This window comes from Sebastes fasciatus, chromosome 15, assembly GCF_043250625.1.
Source record: "Sebastes fasciatus isolate fSebFas1 chromosome 15, fSebFas1.pri, whole genome shotgun sequence".
Classification (NCBI taxonomy): Eukaryota; Metazoa; Chordata; class Actinopteri; order Perciformes; family Sebastidae; genus Sebastes; species Sebastes fasciatus.
The window spans coordinates 17,064,108-17,085,358 of NC_133809.1; the positions used below are offsets into that span (position 1 = coordinate 17,064,108).

General features: G+C 36.5%; 1 protein-coding gene across 1 annotated transcript; it reads right to left on the reverse strand.

Moving 5' to 3' along the window:
* Nucleotides 1-2,767: 2,767 nt before the first annotated feature.
* On the reverse strand, nt 2,768-20,448 carry ppm1aa (protein phosphatase, Mg2+/Mn2+ dependent, 1Aa). Its single transcript, XM_074661762.1, has 6 exons — nt 20,049-20,448; nt 16,277-17,130; nt 16,051-16,168; nt 13,914-14,025; nt 13,742-13,799; nt 2,768-6,353 (listed from the first exon to the last, which is right to left on the reverse strand). Exons 2-6 carry the CDS (start codon nt 17,111-17,113, stop codon nt 6,324-6,326), a joined length of 1,155 nt encoding a protein of 384 aa, XP_074517863.1. The 5' UTR covers nt 17,114-17,130; nt 20,049-20,448; the 3' UTR covers nt 2,768-6,323.
* Nucleotides 20,449-21,251: the final 803 nt, after the last annotated feature.

Consider the following 21,251-nt stretch of genomic DNA (forward strand, 5'->3'; position numbering starts at 1 on the left):
TTCTGAAGACTCTTCTAACATCTGGATGAGAAAATATTCTGACCACTGCACAATAAAAATGTTTTTTTAACCTGTTTCTCAACTATATCTCCTGATACCAGTAGCTCACTGCTCAAATTTGAATGCATTATATGTATAAAATATAGAATATTGGAAAGACACACCAATATAAATGGTAATACGTTTTAGTTGTTCAAATTGTACAAGGACATACATGTATGTCGTTGCAACAGTCTCACGGCGGTTCGTGAAATAGTCACGAAATTTAATCTTTTTTTTTTTTTTTTTTTCGTGACACTCAGCACGACTTTCAACAACGTATTTAAAAATGGGAAATTTGTGTTTATGTACACAAATCAATAGGCCCTTCATTAAAATGTGTGACTATTTCACAAACCGTTGTGGGACTGGGCTGGTCATTTCCGGAAACCATTTTTGGATTAGGAAAAAGAGATGCAATTTAAGAAACGGGTTGCAAATATTTTATCGTGAAGTGGACGAAATACTTCTTCATCCAGATGTTAGACGAGTAGGATTCTGAGGATACCTTCAGAACAGCTGTGAGTATTTTTAAATGAACTTGCCAGGTATTTAATATTTTGGAATATCCTATTCTTGGCTCTGCTTAGTATGAGACACAAATTGGTGCTAACATGAGGACTGCCTGTTAATAATTTATAATACACTCTCTTGTACATTATAACATCCAAGCTGTTTAGAGTCGTGTGACAACAAGAAAGCAGTCGTGTCTAGAAGGTAATTGCGAAATCTGATCTGAAATCTGCAAAAACTCGCTGCCCGACGACTTATCCGAACCTTAAGTATTCAAGATCAATGCCCAACCTTAACCACCTCGCGAGAATTTCTCCAACTCCTGGGTTACCTTCTAGATGTGACTCAAAAAAAAAGCCTGTGCTGCATGGCATACTGCGTCATTAGTTAGTATCACTATGCAGAAGATCTACAAACTACGTCTGTACATGAGTCTTAAACTTACTGTAATACATGTTCAAGTGGCAGGATGGCGCAAAGCCAATTCCAACAGATGATATTTTACAACTGATATTAACACGCATGTTTGGATTTTATATCCTCCATTCAGCGCTGGCTTTTACAGTAGACACACGTTTTAGTAATATAATGTAGCTTTCCCTGTAAAAACTATGTTTTTTTTTCTTTATAATCGAAGAAAGTTTCACTTGTGCAACAGGCCCAAACAGATAAAAAGTGATGAAATGAGAGGTACAAGATGACAACCCATTTATTTAGTAATACATTCTGCAAACTAGAAATTTTATTCAAACTTCAAAAGGCTAAAAAATGAAAGAAAGGAGGGAAAGAAGGGGGAGAAAATGTAAGGAGCAGGGAGAGAAATGCATCAATTCACAAGCAAGGAATGCAATTTGTTCAATCGACAACACAAATAGTACAATTTAGTTCAGGGAACAAAGCTTTTTTAAACATTTTCTTTTTTTTTTTTTTTCTGCCATTCCTTTGGAGCTAGAACATAATACAAAATATACAGTTATTGAACTTTGTAAAATCACTCACAGAGGCCTCTGAGAAGCATTTGAATCAACATTGACAATACTTATCTACAGCACTCTAAAGCTATTCTTGAATGTAATCATAAATATAGCAGACATGAATGTATGTATGCACATTTTGAATGCTTACGAGGTTACCATGTTAAAACACTTGCATTAGTTGAAAGTATGACATCATCTGCAGTGAGAAATTAAATAAGCTTTAAAGACCGAGATTCAATAAGGTAAAGATGAGGGGGGGAAGAAGCGTACAAACCAGCGATGGTTGAAAAGTTGTACCATGTGACAACAACCAGGACAAAGTCACTTTGTCGATAGCTTAAGTACCCTAACACGGGGACAGATTTGAATCTAAAGAGTGTAACGTCAGCAGCATTACTCCTCCTCATAGTGTTTTGTTGAACAAGTACTTTAGGGGGGCAACATGAGATCGGGTAAGGCAAATCGGTGAGCTTATTTATGAGCTGAAAAAGGTCAGCAAAGTGAGGCTCAGGTCGCCCTGTGAGGGGACAAATAAACTGCTAAGGGTCGCACAGTAAACGCCACAACCGAGGTACATCAATATGTACAAGAGGGCGCGAGCATTTAAAATCTCTTCTGCCAGGTAGTCCTCCGTACAAGAATATACAGGATGCATTCCAGGCAACCAAAGGTAACTCTGTAAATAGCTTTGCAATCTTTTCTACAATAACAATTTTTATGAAAACAAAAGCTGATTATACAGATGATCAGTGCATATGACTTTTGTCATTTAGTCACTTCTCACACATTTCTAAAACCCTGAACTCTCAATACAATTCTAGATTTGAGCTAAGTGAGCGTCGCACGAGTAGACAAATTGGTGAAATTACACAGGTGAGCATTTGTTCTAGTGAGGGGGGGATGGGGTCAGCTTTCACGACAAGGCCAATAGTGTTACTAGTTACTAAAATAAGTTGTCATTTGCAGTAGTCACTTAAACTGATACTTGTTTTGTTAACATCAGCACAATTCAGTCAAATACTGTACATGAGCACAGGCTTATCCCACTCATATAGATCAGTGTTAAAATCATAACCTCTAGGGGAGAAGCACAAAAACAAACGGCTTTCATTAAAGTCTCCACACGTGAACTGCTTTCTGAACAGTTTGGATCTACATAACACAAGACAAAAACACTTCCTATAAATGTTGTGAGGTATTTCAGTTAATGAAAAAATGAAAACAAGGAGAATAAATGCTTGGGGATCTTTTTTTTTTTGTTCTTTGTTTTTTGTTGGGGATGGGGGACTAACAATGGAAATTATACATAATTTAAACAACTACTACTCAGATGTGACAGATCACAGCCAGGTCATCTCTTAACAGCTACAGCAATTAATATTATTAGAAAGCTAGTTTCTACATTTTTCATTCTGTGGTGTGTTATGGAAATGGGTAATTAACCAACATCATTTTAAGGGCCACATCCTGACTTATAAATCTCTAGGGGCAATGCAGGACAGTACAGGGGCGGGGGGGGGGGGGGGGATCGATGGACTCAAGATGCAAAGAATTAATTATTTAAAGCGTGAAGAAAATTGCATGAAATGCTGCTTTAAGAGTCATCAACACCTACCAGGTTTGCAATTAGCAGCCGGGTGCTGAAAACTGTTTGATAAGAGAGACGTTTAGTGCACTCACTTAACAAATACAAGCAATGCATCGCAAAATAAAACTGCTCATCTAAAGCATAAATAAAAGGCATTACGTTTTTTCTCAAACATACTGAATTAACTGACTTGTCGAGTTTTCATTTTACATGATGTGAGCACAGTAGTATTGGTGAGTATTGTGGTAGGAATACAATACTGTAATTTTAAACCACAAGATGTGAATTAATCTGTATTTTTACTGTTTGTTTTTGTTGCATTTTTGCTTTTTTATGAGGAGGTAAAACCACATTTTCATGCAAACACACACACAAAGAAATCTACTGCTATTATTCATGTCATTTCTCAGGTGACTGGCTGTTTAAAGGTACCATATGGAGTTTCCACTGTAAACACACAGTTATGTTTACATTCAACATTTCTTACCAAAATGCATTGTGCGCATCTTTAAGGCCTAACAAACATGCTCAGTGCTATTTCAAACATCACAAAAGAGTTTCAATGGATTTTTTTCTGTTTTGAAACCTGCACTTTTTACACCAGTTTGTTTCTCATGCCTCGTTGCCATGACACCAACTGTTGATATACACATCACTGCCCCCCTGCAGTCATGTGTCACGCTAGTAGAGCGAGGACCAGCTCATCAAAACGTTTCTCTACAGCGCCACCAGTGGTCAAAAACTCCAGAGGGTACCTTTAAAAAGCTGGAAATCTCAAAATAAAGTTAACATCACTTTCTAATAGCTTAACATTTTTAACATCTTTTACAGGGTTACAGCTCGGTTCTCCTTTAACCTTCACAATTTGCGTGTCTTTGGCCTTTTTTGCCACAAAAGCATATTAGAAAGCAGCTAATTAAAGTCTGTGTTGTGTTAAAGATGTTTAGATTTGCTAACACCACAAACCTAAAATGCGGTGAAATAGTTAGGATTGTCATTGTGATAAATGAAGTTACAAATTTAGTACATTATTATTATTATGTATTATATAAATGAAACAGCTCAAACCCTCTTTGTTGATCAGAGGGACACGTAAGTGATTAGAGGGGAAATATTTGTTTGCCAAAAAATATTCCACTAACCATCCCAAGACAAACCAGAATCACATTTTGTCCATGGCAAAAAAACTAATTCAAGCGACATGATTTATTCCTTGAAAGTTTAAGTCAAAAATATATACATACATAAATTTCCAACAATGCAATTTTAGACAAAAAAAAATGACAGAAAAAAATCTGAAATAAAACCATTTCTCCTCAAGAAATATATCTACGGTGTGTGTGTTAAATACAGATTTAGTCAGTGACTATTCATCTTTTTGGAGGGGGGAAATGAACTGAAAAAAAATAAAAATCAACCCACAGATCATACACTATAGCAGCAAACTGTATTGTGCTCTGGCTTGTGGTGCCGTGGGGTGGAGGGTTTTTTAGGCAGAGCAAACCCGCTGGGAATAAAAAGGTGCTATACAACCATGAGAACTCATCGCAGTTAGCAGATTTGTTCTTGGTTTGAATTAAAGACAGTGTGAGGAATAAAAATAAGCCGTAAGCTTTAGAGTCAACAGTTTGTCCTATCAGCAGACTGGTAATGGGTGATTTTTTCTAAAATAGTCCATCAAAATCAGTCAAATTAGCAGATGTTAAAGGTAGAAGCTAAAAATCTATCTGTACCACATACAAAAAACTGAATCTCATGAAAAAGAAACTTGGCATAAGCTGTCATAAAGCTGAAACAAGTGATTATAAATCATATGGCACCCACAGTGGGCACTGGTAACAACGCATGTTTAGAAACTGATATTTAAATATGACACAACAGATGTGTTAACTAGTCTGGACTAGACTAGACTAGCTGCGATGCATTGTACACCATGGGTAAATTGAACTACTTGTGTCATCTCAGGTTACTGTATAGTTGTGATATATAGCTTGAAGTTGTTCAAATAGCGTAACAGCATGTAAACTCTGTTATCCAAAGCTTTTTTGGAATAAGAAGTAGTGAAAGCTTATGTTGGGTTGATATGGAACACTGGCTGAAACAAGCGCAGACAATGGGTTAGCACTGGGAGAGCGATTCCCTTAAACTCCAGCCTAGTCTGAACCACCGTAGCAAATTTTAAATTAGAGTTGCACATACAGATCTGCCTTTACACTGACACACGTGCGCACATACATACACACAAGCACCCACGCACGCTTGCAAGTATCTATTCGCACAGACAAACGTGTTAACAGGGGTCATTTTTTTCTCTCCATCAGATGCCTCGAAGAAATGAAAAAAAAAAAAAGATAATTTTTTCCAAAATGACTGAGAAACACTTTGCCATTATTATTTGAGCATGTACAGAAAACCACGTACAAAAATAAAATACAATAAAAAAGCGCAGGGAAAAAAATAATAATTAGGATTTAAATGGTTTGATATAGAGAGCTTACTGTGCTGTCAACTATACAATTTACCCGTTTCTTAAAGGAGCATAGACTAACTGAAAAACAAAACAAAAAAAAAGTAAAGTAAAGTAAAAGCGCAGAGACATTGTGCCTGGAGGACAAGCAGTAATATTCACTGAATAGACATTTGTTACAATTCCAGAAGAGCAGGAAAAGGCAGATAGTGCATAAAAGGTTCTCTTTTTCATTTCTTTCATTTTTTAACTTAAAATCAAGCTGCATTAAATACAGGCTGTTTGTACAGGACAATTGCACTTCACAAAAACAGAAATATACAAACACACACAAGGAAATGTGAATCAAATTAATTACAGCAACAAAAAAAAAATCTTACTACTTAAGAAGCTGATTATTTAACAAAAAGAAAGAAAACCTTGGGGACTCACTTGTTATGGATTACTTTAGAGGAGAGTATTAAGGTGGGTGAACATAAAGGGGGAGACAAGACGGTGGGGATCCTGAACTCCAGAGTGGACTGGTGCTGCACTATTCCAGGTTTGTGTGCATGCAACTCCTCTTCTTCTTCTTCCTCCTCCTCCTCCTCCTCCTCCTCCTCCTCCTCCCATGAAATTCCCTTCTTAGAAACCAAAAGCTCAGAGTGACGGAGAGACAGACTGCTGAGCTGAGCTGCTGTGGGTCTTGAGAGGATGGTGGTTTGTAAACTCTATGCTGTGTTAGTGGTAGGAGGTTGTGTTACCACATGTCGTCTGTGGACGCAGAGTCCTTGATAAGAGAGGAGAGGAAGGAAAAACCCTTCAGACTGGCTCTACATCCATGAGACCTCTATCAAGAGCAATGTATGACACAAACTAAAAATCATCCTGGATCTGATCCAGATTCTTGTGCATCAACACCATTATTTCCCCCAACATCTTTGGTGTTATTGTAAATACTTTTACAGATAATCCGGAGATTAAGTAATATATCATCATTCGATCAAATGTACCTTTTTATGAATTCTGTTTTAATGAAGTTGTTAATTATACAACATAACTATATACCAAAATCCCAGAAAACACTCATTATCCATTGGCTGATTGGGTGTGTGTAAGGCCACTTTATCATGTGTCATTGTTTACGTAAAACACAAGTAGGGTGTGAAGCTTCGGACACAAAATTTGCACAAGTTGTTTGTTTCAAATATACAGTAAAATGATTAAAAGTGACTAGTACAGTCTATTTTTTTTCAACCAGCTTCAACAAATAAAACCTTACAGTTCAGGTTAAGTGTAGTAATTATTTTAACACTCTCTGAGCCAAACAGCAAACTACAAGTAACAATAGTCATTTATACTGTATACCAATCCAGATCTACTGGTCAAGAGTCAACTTAAATGTATATTTGTGAAATAAAGGTTGTTTATAATGAGGTACATATTTTTTAACAGATGTTAGACCAGGCTACTGCTTAATGCAGCTGTAAAATATAATCTCATAAGAATAAAAATGTTCTGTCTAACAATAATGGTAAAAGAAAAAAAGAGGAACAGTTTAAAACTGCAAATAAATTATAATTCACACAATAAACATTTGGTTAAGTGTAATATTCATGTTTGTTTAACTGATAAACTATACTGGAGACTGATGATCCTGAGAATATGGAAGTCCTAAATTAGGAATGCACCGATACCGGGCCAATACTGGGCCGATACTGACTCAAATAGCTGGATGGGGTATTGATGACAATAGGGCTGACATACAATATCCTATTGAAATACAATAGGAGTAGACGGGTCAATGAACAGTTTGCCGTGGTAATTTGACTAGTACAAAAGGAAATGGTGATAGCTGGCTAGCTAATTAGCTTGTTCTCAGGTGGCGGGTCCGTTTTAGACCTGGCATTGCCGCTGGCCACCAGCCCACTGTTGGGCTCATTTTCCGAAATCAGTGCAGCACCAAAGCCTTGCGGAACCAGCCCAAGAGCTAACCAGCTAACTAGCTGTCCACTAGCTGTCTTGCCAATTCCATGGTGCTACAACGCAACACTGCTTACAGAAAACGAGCCGAACAAAGTTGTCACTCATCAGGCGATAGCAATATGCTTTCCTCCGCTGTGACGAGAGCGTGTGAATGAAGCACTAAGTTGTTCAATTTGACTCATTTACATTTTCTATGTGCCTTGTAACGTTACTACTCCACTGCTCGTTTAGTCGTCGTCGTCGTCACTGCAAAAACTTCACCTCAGTGAGTCCACAACTTGCCGCAAGTCGGCTTAGAAGTCAGCCGGCTACAATGGTTGCCATGGCAACGGCACACATAAATATTGCCAATTTTCTATGTTTATATACTATATACTGGAATTTTAATTCTTGTTAATGTTTTGACCAATTTGTTGCTGCATTAAAAATGTTAACAGTTGAATTGTAGTTCCTGTTAATTTTGAAGTTTTTTTTACCAAGTTGTTTGTGTACAATTTATTATTTTAATAATAAATAACAATTCACTAAATTTATATATATGTATTTATTTGTTACATTTTGCTTTACACGGCTAGGAGAGCAATATTGAATTCAAGTCTGATACACATAAAAGAATGATCCCAGTCACTTCCACACAGTGAAGCATACAGCTGATTGACTAAATCAGATCGGTACTCAGTATCGGCCGACATCCAAAGCCCAGGTATTGCTACCTGACTGAAAAAGTCGGATCGGAGCATCCCTACCCTAAACTATTTTCAAATATGACACAATAATTGGTATTAGGATCACTCAAATGAATCCATCTAACTAGAAAAGGTGAACGGTCACGTAAAACGCAGCTGGGATATATTTACATGTGCATATACTCTATGCCCAGATGTGATTCATTTAGCTCAGGATATGATGTATTCAAAAAAGCAGACCCCAAGACACATGCAAACTATATGTTACACTTCATAACCAAAGTGCAAGTTATAGAAGGCTATAAAATACATGTGTAACATGGGATACCAACCAAATGATAGAGCAGACTTGTATGCTACTTCAGACTTCACATAATGTTCCTAATCTATTTAAGGCCTCCTCTATTTCAGGTTTCAGATTGTTTTAGTTTTGTAAGGAAGTAGCAATGTTGGGAAACTCTTGCTGAGAAAAGATGTGTAATTTGCCACAGGTAGTGGCTACGACGAAAAAAAACAACAACTTGAAAACAAGTTTGATAATGAATAGCAAGTTAATGTATCAACTTGTTCAGACTTGATTACTTAACAGAAACCTAATGACCTTTCACTACAAGTTCAGGCATAAATTTGGCAACAATCATCCTTTGGGTTGGAACAGTAGATGTGAAAATAGATTAGTGCAGTAACTACATGGTAACATTTAAAGCATATACTCACAATGAATGACATTATTCTCATAACTGCTGTAACTGCCATGTTTATTTAGCACTACCTGCTGGATTCATCACTGAAAATCATGTTTTAAGGTCAATCCTGAGGATCAGTGTCAGGGCATATTAGACTGGATCAGTACCAGCTAAAATACACCTCATCAAATGCCCATCATTTTACGGTCTCTGCTCTCCTTTACGACAGCTGGGCTCTACAGTGCCAACATTTTGTCGTATATGTGAGTGGAAATTAGAGTGTAAGGAATGTAAAAAATGATTTGGGTACACTGGTAAAAGTGACTCCGACTTTTGACAAAATATGGCAAATTACACAAATTTGCTAAGCCTCAACACTGATGAATATGAGAGGGAAGAAGTTGAGTGTTTTTGTAGTTGTAACATCTTCTCTAGTGTAAGTATATAGTGTAAGTCAATGTAATCTTTTTGAACCAGTATTTGGTAGAAATGCACCGATCTACCGGCTGCCGATTGTCAGTGTGGAAGTTCTTTAGCTTGAGTGAAGAAGACATAAAGCTGCAATTTGTCATGACTGCAAGTCCAAAATAAGCTGCGGAGGAACGACCCTAAAAACATTTGGAATAACTAATTTAATCAGACACTTATTATATTGTAATTCATTCCTATGATGCTGCTCGGAGTAATCACAGTGCCTGGCTCGTCTGCCGACAGCACAGAGCATAACGTCTAACATTGAGTTACACTATGAAGCATTCAAGCTCTACTATGTAATAAAAAAAAACATTATTTTTTACCCATTTAACTTCCTAACACTAGCTCTAAGCACCTTATAATACATAATTAAAACTACTAATGCTATAATTTTTTTTTTTTTAATCAAAGCAAGTACTTAAATAAAAATACAATTACTTATTTCCTAATCATTTGAAATGTGTGTTTTTATGCAACTAATCACAATAGATGATAATAAAGTAAAAGGATAACATTTACAGTTTTTGACGGTTTACACTGACTTTGTGACGGCTGAAATAATTTTTCTGTACGTTTCCGGGACGATGGTAGAAAAAAAGTTAGTCTGGAGCCTTGCTGTCAATTATAGTTATTAGAAAGAAAATCGTAATCGGCAGGTCAGACTTTAAAAAAAATCTGAATTGGCTAAAAAAATCTAGTATTTGGAGCAAGTAGCTCAAGAAAATAATTTAGTTTTAACTTTAGTAGGCTACACCTTTTATTTGAATGTGTCAGACGTATGTATATTTGATCAACTAGCTGTTGCTATGTAAACATTTACTTTGCATACGGAGCAGTTTTGGCACAAAATGTTCTTTCGAAGTTCTATATTATCTCATTTTCAGGTTGTAGTTTGAGTGTACACTGGGCAGCTGTGTCATTCACATAAATATAAGTGGGCCTTGGTATTGGCAGACCCCCAACATCAACCTTTACACTTTCAGTAAAGGTCTACACATAATAGGTTATAAAACAAATTCAAGCAACAGTTGAATAAAACAAAATAGAATTGTAACAAGCTCCATGTGCCAAAAAAAAACACCTGAATGCTCAATTCAGACTATTTTACATTTTCATTTGGTTATTGTACTTACTATTTACCTTTGAAAATGTAGTAATGTAGAGTAAACTATTCAGTTCGGTTTACAAGAAAATCTAATTGTAATCATATGTACCAAAATACTAGTACAAAGATAGAGCAGTATAAGTCCTACTTAAGTTGATTTTTTTCTTGCCTGGGTAACACATTTTATTTATACATTTCTTTATGGATAAAATGTATTGTTTGTGTATTATTGTACCTAATATTTTTACCTGGTTAAAAATGTTTTTTTCTTATTATTATTATTTAGTCTCTTATAGCGCTGTAATTTTTATGGAAAGCCAACATTATTAATAAGGCCTTCTGACTAATGTTTTCCCTTAATACAAACAAACAAAACTGCCAAACATGTAATTGCTTGATGGAGATGTTTAGAGAGTTTTGTTAAAAAGCAGAACAACGCCACAGAGGTGACAATAAAATTGCTCAAATTAGAATTCTTCCCCTCAGAAAAAAAAAGGACAACAGCCCATCTGAATTTAAGGACATAATACTATAGTCTGATTATTTCTGGAGCAGGCACTGCCGTTACCCTCACAGAGGTAATGCATAATACCTTCCGCAGAATCTCCAAGGTTAGTCGCAGAATACACACAAAGAAACAGAGAAAGTACTGGGCTGGGCTGACCTATTGACACCTACCACTATATGCTGTCATTGTGTTCATGTCTGGCATCCTTTCTTATAAGGATTTTAGTAACATGGTGTGCTTTTATACAATATTGATTTCTGTCAGAATGACAAAAACCCAGTTAACTAACTACTTCAATTTAATGTGATAAATTACACTGCCTTAATAACAGATCTCCCTGACCTTTTCTGTATTTTGTGGTGCTACCTGAGTTTATATAATGGGCCATTAGGATTTCTTATCACAGATCTACATCCTTGTCTTCATAAGGGTTCACATCTATACGCAGCATAACACTACCTATTAATGTGAAGGTGTTGTCTGATGAATGAAGAGACAGAATGAGCTGGATGGATACATCCAAACCGAGCAACCAGGAACGACTCAATCAGAGCAACAGATGAGAGGGACAGGGTTGGAAATTAGCACCAGATACCAGCCAAATGCTGATAAAATATGCAAGTAGCTGTTGGATTTGCTTCACTCACCAGCCAAAAAAAAACAATGGTAATCTATTGTGTGGCTGGTAGATTTTGGAATCCACCAGCCACAGTGGCACGTGGACAAAAAGGTTACAGGGATGATGAGAGATGTCACTAGAGGAACTTGAATTTATTTATTTTCTCAACAAACGGCTGCATGACATAATGTCTGTGGTTTGAAGAGAGGGAACGTGAAGACTGACACCACAAGGCAACAAGAGATTGTGGTCTAATGAAAAGACCAAAGAAGTCTTCAGCCACAAGTGGCACTAGAGGTGTAACAGTACTGTCACCTCACAATTAGGTACGATTCACAAAACTTTAACAAAAACTGAATAAAATGTTGGTATGGTTGTGGTGAAAATGTTACATTATTTCACCTTAATGAGTCTATATTTACATTAACCTTTTAGCTTCATGATTTCATATTTTTAACCGTTCAAAAACTGTGCAACAGTAGTGTTACACCCCTATCTTACACCTACAGCAAAATCAACATCAGACTAGCTCCAGAACAAGAAAAGGTGGCCAGGCCGCAGCTATCGTTTTTCCAACCCACTTTAGATGAAACCACGCCCACGTCCGTATGACACAAGCCTGACACAGCGTCGACTGTGCTGTGATTGGCTAGTACTCGTTGCCTTGTGATGAGCTTTCCTACGCTGTGACAAGAGCATGTAGATGAAGCATTAAATTGTCAAATTTTACACATTTAGCAGCTGGTTAGTTAGAAAGCTAGCTTACTAATCACACCATACTTTCATGATACGCAAAACGATAATATAGAGTATATTACTCTTCTTCTCTTGACTGCAGCCGCAACATTCAGAGACGTTTTTCAAAGCCTGCCCTTGTACGGTGCGCATGACAGCTCCCCAAAAGTGAAGCTAAAACATCTCTTTCGCCCACTGGCAGCTGGCTGTTTGTTTAGGAAGTGCTCGATTGGACATCCAACGGGGTTTCTATGAGCGGAGCACGCACTTTAAACATCAATATGTCGATCATGTTCATTTAATTGTGGGAAGCCAAAATGGTGGTTGCGATTAATATATGATTAATTGTGTAGCCCTGTATAAAGATGTGCAAAGATGATAAAGATGTGTCCTAGAAGAACTGAAAGTGCAAATGCTGCCAAAGGTGTTTCAAATGACTACTCACTCAAAAGGTTGAATATAGTAACAAATACTGTAAACGGTTTCTATGAATCACTTTCAATACATTTGCAAGCATTTCAAAAAACTTAATTTCACTTTCTCCATGTAAAGCTTTGTGTCACTTTAGCCCATTATGTATTCAGGCTGCAGCACATAATACGGAGGAAGTCAAGGGGCCTGACTGCTTTCTGAAGGTACACTAATTTCTGAAATAACTCAATGTGTGAAAGTAATTTAAAAAGTCCATCTCTATACAAACATGAAACACTGAAACAAAGTGCCAATTTTCACTGTCAAGGACAAGATGACGTGCACAATTCAGATGTAGCTGACCCAGTGAGCTTATCTGATGAAAACTTAAAAAGCACGATATCTGAGTGCCCAAGGGCAATAGCTTCGAGGTCTGTTTGTACATAAAAGGAATGATGAGCAAAGTTCCTTTTTTAAAGCAGTATATGAGAGAGTGCAGGTTTTTATTCCATCCACACAAATGCCAAACAATTTTACTTATTAGCTCTTCCCTCTTTGATTTAAAGAGCACTAATTAGTGAAATTAGCTCAGGTGGTATGAAACTGAGCCTTTTTGGCACAGGACCTGCAATGCAATTTTGGTCTTTAGTCAAAATTAAGTTATTAAGTTTTGTTTTACTACGACAATTTAAGGGAAACAATCTGACGATTTTCTGCAAGTGTCAGCCATACAGAAACAGTGTAGTATTACTACAGGTCACTATGTCATCGCAGAGTCAGTCAGTATTTTTTTTTTCTGACTGCATTTTGAGTAAATTAGACTTGGCAACAAGCTTATTTCCTTGTTCCATCTTGTTGAATACTAATGACATGCATAAAATGTTGTTAAAATTTGCTGGTCACACGTCAAAAAAGCATGCATGCTCCAAGCCAAGCACACCTACAGTGAGTTAAAAAACAATACTTACTGTGTCATCACTTCGGTAGGGGTTGAGTTTGTTGTACACTGCTTCAATAACACTTCGTCTGAAGGGAAGCATAAAAATATTAGACGTTAGCTTTCATTAAAATGATTAAACTGACAATCACTGTCGGACAGAAAAACTTGTCATTGTCATTCTAAGAACAACGCTCACTCACTTGCTTGCCAGCTCTCCTCCAGGAGGGAGGTTAGGGATGCTCTCAGATGCTAACGTCCGCATAACATGGACCAAATCCGGGACACCTTCATCCCCCTGCTTTTTGATGATCTCTGTTGGAAAACCAAATCATATTTGGATCATTTCACAAGAATGTACAAGAATGTGTTTCTGAGAAATATTGACTTGCAGGTCAGTACTATCATGTTTATATTGAAGCATAGAAGTTACAGGCAGGGTCGGGTTTTCATAATAAGTAAGTGAGACCTTTATTATTATGTATATTGCTCTTTTAATCCTGTTATTTTTTTTAATAACACTCTCCTTCACTGATGTAATAGAGAGAGACAGTGAGATAGCAATCCTGTAAAATGCATGTACACTAACAAAAAGTTAGTGCTATACCTTTAATGTATTATTTTAAATATTATATTTCTCTGTATACACAACATCTACACTTTTGCATGTCTTTTTCCTGCGTGGGAAAAAATATTCAGATAGATCTTTATTTCAGCGGATTTCCGCCTGCGGAAATATATGACCAACGAAATCCTTTACTCCAAGTGATGTCACACCTCCAGGTACAGCTCAAGGTAGCTTGCTGACAAATTGGTGGAACGTCTTATCAATTTGGTTTCTCAACACCCAATATTGTACAAGAAACACAGCGGATCTGTTTGTTCCCTCCACTCCCCTGCTCAAAGCAACGCTGTATTTCAATTAGGGTTGTACCAAATGTAATTTTTTTATATTCAAAGCTTCTCATGAGGTTTTTGAATGAGGCTTCGAACATCTGTCATCATATTTTGTGACAACATCCCCCTAAAAAATCCTCGAATAAAATTCTCTGAATAAAGTGATTCATTGGATTAAATGAGCTAGTCTTATTTTATTTGAAAAAATGCTTCAACTTTTTAAAAAAATCCACTCTGCAATCCATCCAAACCACCGAATAAAGCACAATATATGGCTCGAGATCGCCCAGCAGCCTGGATATGATGAAGGTGGTAATGTAGCAGATATGCATTTGTTAACGTTATATGTTGGTCATTAATGTCAGTTTATGTATTGTGTATTTACCGTTAGTCCCTTAGCCATGTCTGGATAGGTTTTTGCTGTGTGGAGTGGACACGGGCACCTTATAAAATAAGGGATTTGGGGGTTTTTTGTGACGAAAATGGAACACGGCAACAAGGATAATTCGCACCAGACCCGGTGTGCATAGTTGTCATGCGAAAAATGTTGAGGTTCCGTATTCTCCCACTGCATTTTTTAACATTGCAGTTGTTAGAAACGGCTTTCGGGATAGAGGATCTCGTATGCTGTGTAGATTGTAATGATTGTAATGTAAATTTGTGATTTGTGCTTGTGGCCTATATGAAAATAAATTACCTTCACTTGACTTTACCTCCTGATAGAAGGTATAAAAGTTTAGTAATATAACACTGAAAGGGAGTGGTAATGATTTTTGAGAGCTATGACCAACTACTGTACCTAGAGTAGAAAATATTAACCAGGAGGGTTTATAGACAAACACGTTTTCCTGGTTGTCAAGTTAACATTGAAAGTGTGTCAAGTTTAATTCCCAGATGAAATGGCCTGCAGTTTGAAACTATGTCTCTCATTCTTTCAAAAACACTATAAAAATGGCATTAACATGTAATTGACTGTGGATTGTTATTGTAAATAGTAGACTTAAGTTCTTTGCTAAAATGTAATTGAAAAGTAAAATGAGCAAGTGTTCAACAGTTCCTAGCTTCTTCTCACATGACACTTACAGTGAATGTCAGGTAATATTTTTCCCAATAGAATTGGCCTTTAGCTTAAAGCATTTTAAATGAAAAAACTGCTATGCCAGTGGCTGTCTCACTGTAGAGACTGAATGTGAAGTCATTAAATTGGTGTTTCAATTTTTCAAACTTCCAGACAGGTTTTTGGATGTTTCTCTGACTCTACACATGGCATACAAACATTTGCTAACTTTATATTTTCCCATCAGCCTAGATGTTAATAAGGCTAATATTATTTAAAATGTAAAAACAAAACATGGGAATTACACTCAGGAAAATGGATTATTATGTCAATATCTCATGTTCTAATATGGTCTACTAACCCCAAATATAATTTCTCTCTCCTACCTTCTACTCTGCCCTCCAGATATTTATCCAGTTCAGCCTCCCGTTTCACTGCTTCTGGAGATACCTTCGGTGCCCCAGGAAAGCAGATTAACACAACACTCATATTGTCCCGGCTTCCCTGTGGAAAAATAAAGACCAAACACAGAGGTCATGTAAATCAACGATGACACCAAAACAGACAAGTGTGTAACAAAATGTCAATGTCGGTTTTGTGGACATGCCATACCTTGTACAAGCAGGTGTCAACAATTTCATTGCTGACTCTTTCAAGATCATCTGTCACCTCTAGCCTTGACCTGACAAAGTCACACAGTTCCTCATTTGCCATGACATCCCAGATGCCATCACAAGCTAGTATAATGAATTCATCTTCCCCCTCGCATCTCTCTATTGCATAAACTTCGGGCTCAGGAGACACAAGCTGCTCTGTCGGGCCTTTTCCATGCACACACTTGTAGTCGAAGTCTCCCAAAGCCCGAGACACAGCTAGGGACCCGTTAACTCGCTGGATCATGACTGAGCCACCGGCATTCTGGATCCTTTCCTTCTCCAAAGGATTGCTGGGTTTGTGATCCTGTGTGAAGAAGTGCACAGCTCCGCCCCGGCTGAGGATTCCCCGTGAGTCGCCACAGTTGATAAAGTAGGTATGTTTCGGAGCTATCATCACGCCCACAGCGGTGGAACCACTTCGGTCCACACCATGCTTCTTCTCGGAGATGGTTCGCATGTGTTCATCAATCTGCAGGAATCCTGTGCGGATCCCAGTCTTCACGCTTTCCACAGAGGGGTCCTCCTGCAGAGCACTCTGGAAGTCTGAGTTGCTGGTGATGTGCTCCAACAGGTGCTCACAGCAGTACTTGGCCACCTGAGAGCCAGCATGCCCATCATAAACAGCAAAGAAAGACCAGGGGTCGAGACCATGAGGCAGACCAATTACTGCTGTGTGTGCATCTTCCATCTCTACCCGCCAGCCCTGCATGCTACTCAGCCCATACCTCAGGTCGTTGCCCTCACCACGGGAATTGTATTTTTCCATCTTTGGTTTGTCCAGAAATGCACCCATTGTGTCCCTCTTCAGACCTGTAACACAAATTAAAAGAAATACATCAATTTACAAGATATGGCAGAAATGTAGTATTTTCTAATGTAGCCAATAATTTAAAGACTTTGTGGCAATATTCAGTTTCTAAGTTCAAAGTAGTGGTGTAAGAATGGTAAATGGAATTGCATTTATATAGCGCTTTTCTAGTCTTCCGACCACTCAAAGAGCTTTATACTACATGTCAGCATTCACACACACTTTCACACGCCGATGGCAGAGAAAATATTGAAAATATCGAGTATCGCGATATTATGTTTTGTGATACTGTATTGATTCTCAAAAACACTGCATCGAATTTTAACTAATAGTTTACATGCAAAGATGAACTCAGTTAATACTTTATTTAATTTGCAAGATATGCACCCTCTCAGTGTATGTGCCCTGTCAAGGTAGTAATATGATACTGTATGTTAGAGGGAGTGTGATAAAAGCAGATTCCACTGTTTTGATTGCATAAAAAAAGTACAAAGTGACTCAAATTTGAATGCATATGGTGGTGTGTTCTTTATACTACAGTATTCCTAAAATTAGATTTTAGAAATTGCAATATATCGCCTTGCTTACAGTATCGTAATATATCGCGATAAATTGAATCGTAACCCCTGTCAATCTTGCCAATACGCAGCCCTTATGCAAAGGTATATTTATACAGGAAAAAAATCTGAATACATTTTCCAAAACATATACATACTGTACATCTAGCGCTAAACGGAGGGACACAATGTTCAGTATGAATGGGGGTTGAAACAAACAGCATGTATTCCATCCATTTGTGGCAAAAGATTAGCATATTGGATCTGAGTTGAGGCCCCCTGCTCTCTAATCTAAAAATAGTAGACCTGTGTGCACATTTTAACTACATATTAGGAACACTGCTGGTGTGGATCAGATTGAAACGCCCTTAAACCATTGCCTGATCAAGTGTGACATTAAATGTAATGTAGTGTAATATAATGTAAGTTATTTAATTGTATTTTGTTACACCGCTGGGCAGCTATTTATCTGACCTTCGCAATGCATAACACTTCACCATATATATCATGTTTATTTTTGTTTATAGCTTATTTTGTATATTGTATATTGGTAGAAATTCAATTTTTTTATTCTAACGTTTTTATGTAACCTTTTGTTATTATACTGTTTACTTGCACCAACAAAACCAAAGCAAATTCCTTGTTTATACCTCTTACACCTGGCAATAAACATGATTCTGATTCTGATCATACTCGAGGTAATATTAGTAACAAGCTATAGTTACATGCCTGTAGAGCTAACACCAGCTAACCTGACTGATCAGTTACTTAATAACTACCACAAAAACAATGTCAGAATAATCTGACAAACCTAACATGAATGCTAACGTTGTGATGAGCTAATTCACAACAAGAACCTGCTCAGTTCATGTTGTAGTTCATTTATTTTTTTTATAATTTAAGTTATCTTTCCTATCCAATTGTGCAATTGTTTGTTAGAAGTATTGAGTTTAGATTACAATGCCTTAATGTTTGTAAATACTGTAAATCTACTGTTACAGATATGTGCAATAACATATGCTGATCACTGTGTGCAATAATTATCTGATGCTGTGCAATAATTATATAATTATCTGACGGACACTTAGTGCAATAATCTGGCAAAACTGTCATCTCATCAATATACATATTGTATTTTTAATTGTATTATCTTTTCATTAGCACCTATGGGATTGTCACAATCAAATTTCGTTGTACTACACAATGACAATAAAGGGCTTGAATCTTGAATCTATCTATCAATTCAATTTGCTTTATTGGCATGACTGTCAGGTGAACAATATTGCCAAAGCGTCAATTCAATAATAAATAAAAATTAAAAAAAGAACAAAATAAAAACAAAAACATATATATACATATATATACAATTCATTAAGCAAATTACATTATATAAATATTTAAAAAGAACACAATGGAAGAAACAATAAAGAAGTAATTAATGTTTGTTGTGTCAAACAAACAAACAAATAAAAAACAATTAATAACAATATATTGCAATATCAAAGGATAAATGTAAAAAATAACAAAAAAACAACAACAACCATGAATTATCTGACGGACACTTTGTGCAATAATCTGGCAAAACTGTGATCTGGCAAAACTGTCATCTCATCAATATACATATTGTATTTTTAATTGTATTATCTTTTCATTAGCACCTATGGGATTGTCACAATCAAATTTCGTTGTACTACACAATGACAATAAAGGGCTTGAATCTTGAATCTATCTATCAATTCAATTTGCTTTATTGGCATGACTGTCAGGTGAACAATATTGCCAAAGCGTCAATTCAATAATAAATAAAAATTAAAAAAAGAACAAAATAAAAACAAAAACATATATATACAATTCATTAAGCAAATTACATTATATAAATATTTAAAAAGAACACGATGGAAGAAACAATAAAGAAGTAATTAATGTTTGTTGTGTCAAACAAACAAACAAATAAAAAACAATTAATAACAATATATTGCAATATCAAAGGATAAATGTAAAAAATAACAAAAAAACAACAACAACCATGAATTATCTGACGGACACTTTGTGCAGTAATCTGGCAAAACTGTAATCTCATAAATATACATATTGTATTTTTTAGCTGTTAGATTAAAAAGTTAGCTCTGTAGCAAGTCCCAGATCACAACCCAAATAAACAAACATTCCTGCCTAGCTGTGGGCCTTGACCCTTGTCCCTCACAGCTATAACTTTGACAGGCCTCTATGGGTTTGCTAACGTTATGTTGAAGGCTAAAGAGAGAGCTCGGCCTTGCTAACGTATTATCGCTAGCTTTAATGCTAACACTTCAAGCTAATTCCTCAACAGTTGCTGGTTTAAGAGTAAATGTTTTATGACTTACCAAAATATCCCAAAATGGTAGTTGACAGCAACGGAAGCTACGACAGTGAGAAGGGTTCACACCAGAGAGGCTACACCGACGAAACTAGGGGGTTTGAGCTAAAGCCAGCTAGCCTTGTAGCTTAGCAACGAGCAGTCGTCACTCAAAGACTCTCAGTGCATAGAAACGGTGTGAAGTGCGGAGGTTCCGTGATGCTTTACATTCTCTCAGCTTGAAGATCTAAAGTATGTTCTCACAGATTCGTTGTGTGTGGTGGAAGCTGTCTGGTCCCAGCCTCTCTCCACTACACTGCTTGACAGCTTGCTAGCTAGCTAACGTTAGCTTCGTCTGTGGAGCTACAGAGCTACAGAGCCCACCAGGAACGGCGCTGCGCTGCGGAGCCTAGTGTAGTGGTTGCTCTGGGTAACTACTACTTCCGGTTTGTTTGTGTTATTATTATTTTTTATTGAAGATAATTAATTTACAAACATTAAGGCATTGTTATCTAAACTCAATACTTCTAACATACAAGGCGCAATTGGATAGGAAAGATAACTTAAATAAAAAAAATAAAAAAATTACAACTTCCGGTATTTTTGTTATTATTTTTTTATTATTTGTATAATTTAAGTTTTCTTTCCAGTCCAATTGTGCAATTTTAGAAGTATTGAGTTTATATTGCAATGCCTTAATGTTTGTAGATTAATTATCTTCAATAAAAAAAAATTAAATAAAATTACAACTTCCGGGATCATCACGTGACGCACACTGCCCCTAAAGTGCAGTTATCCCATACACAACCATTGGAAAAGGAATCTTTAAAGTTTTTAAGTTAAATTATTGTCATACTGCCGCGTGGTTTATTATTATATATTTATTTATTTATTTTTATTGTGTTTTTTTTTTATTTTATGTTGGTTTTGTTTAATTTATGTTGTCCTTTTATGTTTGGCACAACTCTTTGTTTATGTTTTCGCTATGCTTCTCTTGTATGTAAATGTTTTTAATGTTTTCTGCTGTTACTATGGATACTGTAATTTTGAAATAATAATTTTTAAAAAAGGAGCAAGCTGTAAAATTGTGAATATTTTTATTCTGAGCGTCACAATCCCCCGAAAATGACTTTTTTCCTTTTTTCAGAATTTGATCCATTCAGTTAAATAACATTTGTAAAGTACAGAAGAGTCGTATGATTAAATTATTTAATCCAATTCGTATGTGTGC